Raw genomic sequence first — 10,000 nt, 5'->3', positions numbered from 1 at the left:
TGTGTTACTCCCACCAGAATAGACAGCATGTAGAAAGCCAAAAATAGAACTCATTTTCCATATGTAACACTCAGTTCTGTATCCACTGGACCACACCACCTTCCCACAAGCATCAGTCACACCTCATGAGCTGCGTAGCTGAATTTTAGGCGCACAAAGAGAAAATTCCTTTTTTAACTCTTACATTGAAGACTATGCTTTTTCACTTGTTTCACAGCTGCAGATTTTTACGACATCCTACTAACTTCTGGAATTTGTAGAATTTGTTTCAGCTGAGCTTTTTGCTAGCTACAAAGCTCGTACAGCACAGAATAGGGAAAAAATGCAGGAAACACATATACTTTAAACTGTTCCACATGGAATAAATTCCACCTTAAGGAATGAAGCCGGAGAGAACTCTGCATAATTCCACAAACACTGCTTAGTGTACAAGTGTGGTCAACAATGTGTTGGAAGTTATAAGGATGCGTAAGGATAGCACACATGTAGCAAACCTCACCTTCAGCACTGCTCCCTCAGCCCCCCACCACACTTTCTCAATTGCAGTCATTCTATAAAAAAGCAGGCTTCAGAAAAAGTATAAAAGTACAGAAAAAAACCTCTCCTTTGGTGAGACATGAAAAAGTAGACATTTCCTGCAAGCTCAAAAAGAAGAGGGCAAATGCTGTACTATATAAAATAATACCATGGTAGGATACCGTAAGCCTGAATTAGTGTAAAAGAAGATGTGGCTAACATTTAAAACTGATTTAAAAGTAACTTCTTTTGCCTGACAGAAAAATTTTAGTTGCTTTCTAAGAAGGACTACATACATTTACTCAAATACAACACTATTTACTTAAAAAAAAAAGCAATAGTAATTGCTCCAGCAATCTCTGCAAATGTAAGGATTATTATGTGTCTACTCAAACCATTGCATACTGTCTGTTGCAATGTGATTGCACCACATCTCTTTCACGCTATTAAGAAGTTAATTCTGATGACATAGATATTCCTGAGGTAAGAACCTGAGAAGAACTCTGACCAGAGTTTATATATGAGCTACAAATATATCTAATTATGTAATACTTAGTGCTAACAATGCTTTGAAAAAATAAAACTCATGAAGTAGAGCACATGCCACTAACTTCTTTGGAAGATATACTGAAGGAATTTGCAGATTCTTACACTTTTGGTAACTAACCTTGCCTTACAAACTGCATAGCAGACTAGACTGATGATATAATCCATTATTGTAATTTCTATCTTCCCCCTGCTTCCAAGAAGAGATCCTTTACACCAGTAAAGGGACAGTCATAACACTTGCTACAGCAGACTGAATAGACAAAGTAACCCAATTGATAGGAATATTTTCCACTGTAAATACTACAGAAACTCAGACATTAAAATAACTATCGGGGGGGAGGGGGAAGGGGATACTATATTAAAAATATCTCTATTTTCATTTGAAGGAGTTCATATTTACTGTTTTTCAGGAAATTCCATAAACATGCTAAATTTGAAATTAAATGTATTTATCACCTGGCTTGACAGGTCTGTAGCTCGACCTTGACTTTTGTCAAAAGCTATTATTTCTGCTCTATGCATCACCACTCTAAAGAAGTTCTCAAAATGGATCCTAGTCAAGAGTTCTACAGAAGATTCAAGGGACAGAAAAAAAAGCATGATTTACTGCTCCCTTCCTAAATAGATTTTGTGAAGCTGTAAGTAGTAAAAAATAAAAACATATTGTTGATAGTATTATATTAACTTCTTTCAAAAGAATTCACTGAGTATACTAAAGAAAAACAGTAAATAAAACAGTAGCACTTCTATAACTATGCCACAATTCAGTATGCATAATAACTAATGGAAAGACTGAATTATTGCAGCAAATAAATGTTCTGTACATATCTCTTTTCCACATTAATTTTCCCCTTTTTTGCTCTTTTTTTCTACTATAAACGTTTCTTAAAATTTAGCCTTGATTTTCTCCCCAGATTACACTGTACAGGGGGGAAGGGAGCACACCAAATCTTCTCTCAAATCCTCCTCATTTTGGCTTAGATTTCCCTTATAGCTCCATCCAACTGTTGCTGCTGCCAGAGCTATAGTTTCCTAACTATCCAACTATACTATTCCTAACTATCTAACTATAGTATCCTAACTATCCTATATCCAGCTATAGTTTCCTAACACCTTTCAGAACTGTAAACACTTCCTGCTATCAAAGAAGTGCTTCATCCTCCTCCTCTTTTTCTTTCAGAAGCACACATAATTGTTGCTAGTTATTTATAGTATGCAGCATGGTCACGGATTCATATATTTAGGGGTGCATTTGCCTGCATATTTTTATTATATGAAGCCATGATGCAAAAAGAAGAGATGTTGTAGCTTCTTTTGCCATCAGCTGTGTAATCAGTAGAAACAATCACTCCCTTCCTTTACTTCTGATACTTAGCAAAGATCTCCTCTTCCTGCCTTCTCTGTTCCTGCTCTCAGCATGATTTCTTGCAGCAGGTTATAGTCATCCCTGTCCTTATGTCACCCATGAGTCTTCATTTTTAGACTCTGCTCTCCTACTTCAAAAACTTCCATTTAAGGGACAATATCAATTTCTGCTGTTTTCCAAATCTGCTTTAAACTGACAGCTTGCAAAAGCCTCTCACTTCCATTTTTAAATTGGTACTGTATCTTCACATATCTCGCAAGCCTTCAGGGGTATTTCAGCATCTAAAATTCAGCTGACTCCAAATGTATGAGTTCTGAGTAGGCCTGTAGAGGCCTCAGTAGTAGCCTTCAGTTACCTGGTCTGTTGGACCCACCTGAAGGTAAGACTGCAGGAGGGCAGAAGCATGAACATGGATGTACTGTGCTTTGCATACAGTCTGAAGAAAGTTACCCATGAATTATCAGAGAATATCATTTTTCCTGGAACAAACTGTAACACACAAACATGTGTCTCTCTATGACAAGTAAATGTTTTATGCGTAAACAAGAATCATAAAAGCAAACAGCTGTAATAAAAGCATCACTTTGTGTGCTGCAGTTTATATTCAAGATGCTTTTTGTTTGTTTGTTTTTGTAGGTTTTAGGTGTCTCACAACACTGCTGTAAAACAGTTCTTGCATTTATACTTTCTGTGATGTTAAGCATCTACAAAGGAAAAACTTCTCCACAAGAGTGTACAGAAGGACATGGTTTAGTGGAGAATGTTGGACTGGATGATCTTGGAGGTCTTTTCCAACCTTGGTGATTCTGTGATTCTATGAACATAGAGTTATAAGTTTTCTAAAAGCTGTATCCAATTACAGTCCTGAATGATTTGAATAATAGACTGCCTGACATATTCCAAGATAAGTGACTGCTACATTTCTTCAGTATTAGGGTCATATACTGTACTTATCTATTTTTACTCCATGATCTCCATTGCCTGGTAATAAATTAATTTCTCACTGTTGGTTTGGCATGTGCCCTACAGTTAAATTCATTTTCTCTCCAATTGAAGGAAGAAAAAGTTTTCTGAAGTATGACAACTATTCTTATTTTTAGAACAAGTGGCCACAGATTAAATTTAGAGTATTATTTTAAGAGGGACATTCCCACATAAAGTCTTAAAAACTCTTTTTTTATATTTTCATTTTTAGAAAATTACCTGATGATGGAAAACAACATGACTGTAACTATATAACTACTTGCATGTAAGACTTTTAACAGCGTATGGTTATCATTTGAAAGAACAGCTTTTAACAGTAGAGTTTAAATTTTTCTTGTTTCCTAGAGAACAAAAGACTTCAAAGGACCTCATGTACACCTGCAACTATTACCAATGGTAGTGACAGCTGAAAAACAGGAAATCACCAGGCAGTAGCAACAACCAGTTCTGACATGACCAGTTGTTTCCAGACCAGCAAGTACAAGGTGATGTTCCAGGTTCCTCACTAACCAATGAGCTCAGCAGTACCAAGAAAAAACCATTTTGCAGATTTAACCCTTTCATACAGAACTTCTTTCTGCATTGTCGTGTAACATGTATGACAGTATTTCACATTTTCAGAATGTGAGACATGAATGACTATGCATCATGCAAAATGACTGTATTTCCAGCTTGTTACTGGCCCACCTGGAATTTAATTGCATCCCGATTTGCAGCCTTAAGTAAGGCTGATAGCTACCACATAATCTGAAAGTCTACCTTATAAGCACAAAACCTTAAAGCCTGTAAATATAATGCTGAATTATTAGCTAGAATTGTTTATTCCTTGAGTCAAATAATTTGTTACACATTCTTTACTTAAGAAATATTTAAGTATGTAATTTTACATATGAATTCCTCACAGACCCAACACAACATATTTAACAGCAGTTATTAGAGTAGCAGAGTAGGTTCTAGATATCAACCACATAAGAAACAAGGCTAGGTTAAAAGATGCTCATGCCTATATGTTGCTTTCTTCTGGTCACTCCCACCAACTTTCACAAGGTCAATTCCCCTGTGCTGTTGTTCCTTATTATTAAATTGCAAATTTGCATTGGACAAAAAATTGATTAAAATAAAATTAAATAAACAACATCAAGAATGCAAACTACTATTCTTTTCACCAACAAAGGAGTGCCCCCCATGATTTTGCTAACCTTAATTGTACCTGTAGTTTTGGGATTCCCTAATAGGAAGTGCTAGAAAGCAGACTGCAGTAACTGTATGAATCGTGACACATACTCATATGCCACTGACTATAAATCTGTACCCTTTTTATTTGCGCCCACAGCTGTGATTTGTATACTTGTGAAAAAATAATTCCAAATAGGAAAATGTCATAACTGGAGACATGCATTGCAAGCAACCACAGAATTAATAACTGTGATTTTATGTAGCTTATTTTTGATAAAGTAGCAAATAGATTATTTGAAAGATTTGTATAGTTTGTATGTGTAATTTGTAAATACAGATCTTCCCGAGGCAAAGAAAAAAACAGATTGAAAAAGAAGGCATTGTTCTTAAACAGGCAATATCCATCCATTTCTCCAGATTACAGAAGTATTTATTTCATATCAAAAAGAAGCTGCCAGCCTTGCATGTAAACTAGAATTTCACAGGTGAAAGTATTTCCAAAAAATTGCTTTGATGACTCAAAAATATGATCAGCTTAAATTAAGACACCTCCTCTGCTCTTCTATAAAGGATACTTACATCAATGACTGATGAATCTGACAGACTTAAGCCCTCTAGGTCTGCTGTTAAACTTGGGGACAAAACAGCTGCTGCAGGAACTGCCACAGGAGTTGTTACAGGGTAGACTAAAAGTAAAAAATGATTTGACACTTAATATAAAATAAAATACCAGGGAGGATAATAATCTACTTTCACTATGTTTAAAAAGTTCATACACCTTGACATAATTATTTTACGTTCATATTTTTCCTGATCACAAAAGATTATATTTACCAGGCATTGCAGCAACGGTCAATATAAACACTGAAAAAAAAAAAATTCGAGATACATTGTCCTTCTTATTCACTTTTACCTTACATTTAATCCTTCCATCTGTTCCATGCTGTGCAGCAAATTTTTGAGTTACGCATGAAGTATACATTAATGCAACACTAACATTTGATGCACATGTAGAAGTAAACCTGAAGAACAGCACTAAAAAGCACAGAAAAAAGTAGCACCAGCCCTACTCTACCTTAACACAATAACATTTTAATCTGTTGTTTGAAACGGTCGTTTTTAGTATCTTATTATAGTACCATAGTGCATGATGTTGCACATTACACATCTATGGGTACTTGAGGAAGTAAGCTGACTTCAACAAAAAACAAGTCTAGACATAGAAAATTCTCGAAAGAAATGTTTTACATCCCAATACATTTCAGACTGTTAAACTATTCTTAGCTCTACAGTAAACAAAATCATGTATAATAATAATTTTGTATAAGAAAAGTTACTCATCTGGGTAATATATATATATATAATTTATTTTTTGGGGGGGTGTACAATTTTTTTTTTTTATACAAAAAATGAGCAGGTTCAACATTTAAGACATTTAAAATTTCACTGAATCAACTGGATTGAATTCATGTTGTAGGAAAAAAATGAGACTTTAATCAAGATACTTACAGTCATCTAAATCTAACAGAGACACATCTTGTTTATTTGGAGTTTTTCTGTCTTGCACTGTTTTTTCTTCTTTCTGCCAAAACAGATGAATATTTCATCTTTTACTATCACAGCAAAACAACAGCCTTTAATACTTTTATAGTGGCAGTGTATATATTCATTGCTTAGAGCTCAGCATTTAAAGAATTCACCTTGTGAGAAAGAGTTCAATGTACACGCAAGATCAACCCAAATACCACATTAAAGTTTGTTCACTTTTCTGAATCCTGTGTTTCCATTTAATTTTAATAACATCTGCTATTCAAAGAAAATCTGCTGATAGATCAGATACTTCTGAGACCACTAGAGACAAACTTTTTAATATGAGAAAAAGTCATAAGAAAGTCATTATTTTCACTTACCTAAGAGGGGGGAAAACCTGTAAATATAGATCTAAATAAGAGAATCAGAATGCCATGTTGCCTCTTCTGGCCTTCATTTCAAAGACACCACTTACAAGCTGCTACACTTTCTTCTGGCACTCAAGATACATATTTCTAGAGATCCCTTCACAAGATCAGCAGATAGAGTCACTTTCTTTGAATGTCATCACAGAGTAAAATGACCTACCTTGCCTAAAAGTATATTCAATTTTTCTAGTCTCTCAGCTTCATAACCAGTTGCAAACTAGTGCTATGCCAGGATTTTTTTTATTTTTAAAATTTTTGGAGAATTCACTTCTCAAGAATACACAAAGAAAGCAGGTTGATGTTCTCACTATTTGAACCCATCAATGTTAAAAACTATCAGACTCGACATGGGACAAAATGATACTGCTCTTCATTTTCATCCAGTGAACCCATGGTTCAACCATACTATCCCCTGGGCTGCACAAAAAGAACGGTGGCCAGTAGAGAGAAGAAGATGACTGTCCATCTCAGCTTTGCCCTCATGAGGCCCAGCTGCAGTACGGCATCCAGGCCTGGGGCCCCTAACACAAGAAAGACGTAGAGTTGTTGGACAAGGTCCAGAGGAGACCACAAGGATGATTATAGGGCTCTCTACTCACAGAAGCAACACTCCTACAAAGAGAAGAGAAAGAACCAAGGAGACCTTATGGCAGACTTACAGTACTTAAAAGGGGCCTACTGTTTGTCAGAGAGTATAGCAGCAGGACAAGGGATAATGGTTTTAAGGAAAAGCATGGTGAGATAGTGGAGCAGGCTATCTGGAAAACAAATGGATGCCCCATCACTGGATGTGTCAAGGTCAGGTTGGATAAGGCCCTGGGCAGCCTAAGCAGGTGAGTGGCAGCCCTGCACATGGAAGGGCCTTGGAACTGCATGGTCTTTAAGGTCCTTTCGAGCCCAAATCTTTCTGTGATTCAAACAGAAGGTATTCTCTTATGAGGTCTTTACAGATGTGCATTAGGTACTCCTGTAGACAGAGAAGAATCGTGGAAGCTTTTTTATTAATAATTTTTTCATTTTTTAAATCAACTGACTGGAACGTTCCTAATCACTACAGTATTTGAGTGTTCTACTATCGCTGGTTTATTAGTTCCATGACACCCCTCTAGACCAATGAAATCTGAGAAAATATCTTAAAATGAATTGCAATATGGTGATTCCATTCCTTTTATGTTTTGTCTTAGTGTCTCCGCTGCATTTCTGAGTACCTGTTCAGCCACAACCGCAAGACTGCATTTTTTCTCTTCCAATGTGATTACTGGCAACTCATTTGGCTACTTTATTTACTTCTGGGAAATAAAGATAAGTATTATACTTCATAACTCACAGGTGCTACCTGAATGATTTGATTACTATTATTTGCATATATGAATTACTTCACATCTAAGAAATCCTACAAAAATTGACAAACACATATTTTGTTTACTGAAGACTGAAGCTGAGAAAGTCATTATATGACACTAAGAACCTTTAAGCTTGCTTTTCTTTATTCTGTTGTTTGTTTTACCATCCTGAAGTAGTTTCTAAGTATATATCACAAAGATCACTACGTAGATTTGTAATATACATTTCATTTCTGGACTTCTCTTACTTTGAATCTGCAGTGTAAAAAACCCCAACGCATCAACAAAACAACAACAACACAACCCTGCCATCTGGGAAATATAAAACCAGGAGCAAAGTAAATCACGATAAAGCTAATATTAAACTATGATTAAGTGTTATCACTTCAGCCAAGTGTGTCAAGCTCACACACATACAGAGGTACTAAAATACATAAATATTTTCCTATTCATGTGTATATTTCCAGATATATGTATGCATACATTGTATACATGTTTCTGTACAAAACATCACAGAAATCTATTCAAATTAGTCTTGCCTAATATATGTATATATGATTATTTTTTTATTTTTTTTTCAAAGAAAATAAAATAGATTGGCTTTCTAGAAATAATGAATAGCCAGTAGCTGCAACAAATACTATCAACAGATATTTCTAATGAGTGAAAAAAAGCTTTGCATTCCAAATCAAGATAATAAAAAGGTTATGACGTGTCTGGCATTTCCCTGTAATAAATTTTATTTTTCTTCTCTTAAAATAAACCTACAATATAACCAAGCTTCCTGCCAGGAGAGCTCACTATGGGAAAAGCAGAATACTAAACAAAGAAGTTAAGCTATATTCCATCAAACATTTCTCCATTTGCAATTCATCTTGGTAATAGAGATAGAACCTGGTAAATGCATATAGGACTTGAAGCAGGAGATTTCTCTTGCTCAATGCATAATTCATGTGCTCCGCCTGCAAAGTGTGTAAAATGAGAATTTCACACCGCAGCATGAGCCATGGAGCTGCAGAAAAAAGGCAGATGAAATCATATTTTGCTGTGTGAATTTTATTTCTTATCCTCCCAATATTTATACAAAACCATCATTGACAATCCAAATGCATTGACAGATCACCCACTGTTTCCATTGTGTTAGCACTTGAAAAGAGATCAGGCAGAAAGATAGACAATTTGTTTTTGTATATTTTTTAAATAGTGGATCAGGTTTTTAACAGCTGAGTGACTGTATTATACTTGTATAAGGAGGTCAACAGTAGCTGATTTAAAAATCCCACTGCAGAGACACCTACTTACACATGCATCCTCAAATCTGGCTTTCTACTGTAGAAATGCTCAGATCATATTATGTACCTGAACACTTTCAACTATACATATTTCAAAATTATATAAAACACTGCAGAATAAGAGAGGGACTTTACTATTTACTGCAGCTCAATTGCAGTGAATACAACAGCTTTTACAAAATTGTTCTTCAAGAAAAAAATAGAACACAAAAATATTAGTAATATATTCATGAAAAATAATTGGAAGTTTGTGTCGCCTATTTCTATACTAGAAGATGCATGGGTGAATGTGTAAATTAAGCTCTCATATGAGCATAATCAAACCTTATTATGAAAACTGTGCTAAACATGGCAATGGTACCAACAAAATACAGAACTGTAGACAACCCTCAGAACATTTGTTAACTAACAGTTCATAATTTGTGGCACACTGAATAAGTATAAAAATAGACCCTACTAATTATTCCTCTCATCAATGTGTTTTTTCAGAAAGTATTTTCATTTTTATTTATAATGATAAGAGAGCTCAAGAAATCATCTCCCCATCTACAGTGGTCACATTACAAATGTTCCTGTAGCAGAATAATACAGTGTTTTTTCCAATTAAAATCTTCCAGTTGAAGAAAATGCCTTTCTGAGGACCTAACTGAAAAAGTCTGATTCCTGGATGACCTGGAGGCAGGAAGCAGAAAAAAATCCAAGTTTTTAATGGAAGTAAAATAAATATGAGTAGTTCCTGTAAAAGGTACTTTGATACAATGACTCCACATATGACTGTATCTGAAATGTTCTTTACAGATTGTTAAAGTATTGCTT

The 10,000-nt window shown here is 35.1% G+C and overlaps 1 protein-coding gene across 6 annotated transcripts in view; it reads right to left on the bottom strand.

Annotated features, from left to right (window-relative positions):
• Nucleotides 1–10,000, bottom strand: part of AP3B1 (adaptor related protein complex 3 subunit beta 1) — a 138,023-nt gene that overhangs the window by 42,924 nt on the left and 85,099 nt on the right. For all 6 annotated transcript variants that reach the window (XR_014939805.1, XR_004305544.2, XM_015848603.2 and 3 more), the window contains 2 exons: nt 6,101–6,173; nt 5,171–5,277 (listed from right to left, as the gene is read on the bottom strand). Coding sequence is in view for 4 of the 6 variants with exons in the window: in XM_015848603.2 (XP_015704089.2) it covers nt 5,171–5,277; nt 6,101–6,173 (180 nt within the window). In the remaining 2 variants the exon portion in view is untranslated. The remainder of the gene's footprint in view (nt 1–5,170; nt 5,278–6,100; nt 6,174–10,000) is intronic.

The sequence above is a fragment of the Coturnix japonica genome, chromosome Z (genome assembly GCF_054131305.1).
Source record: "Coturnix japonica strain WE chromosome Z, WE-NBRP24, whole genome shotgun sequence".
In the NCBI taxonomy this organism is placed as follows: domain Eukaryota; kingdom Metazoa; phylum Chordata; class Aves; order Galliformes; family Phasianidae; genus Coturnix; species Coturnix japonica.
This window is presented reverse-complemented; position numbering and strand designations above follow the sequence as displayed.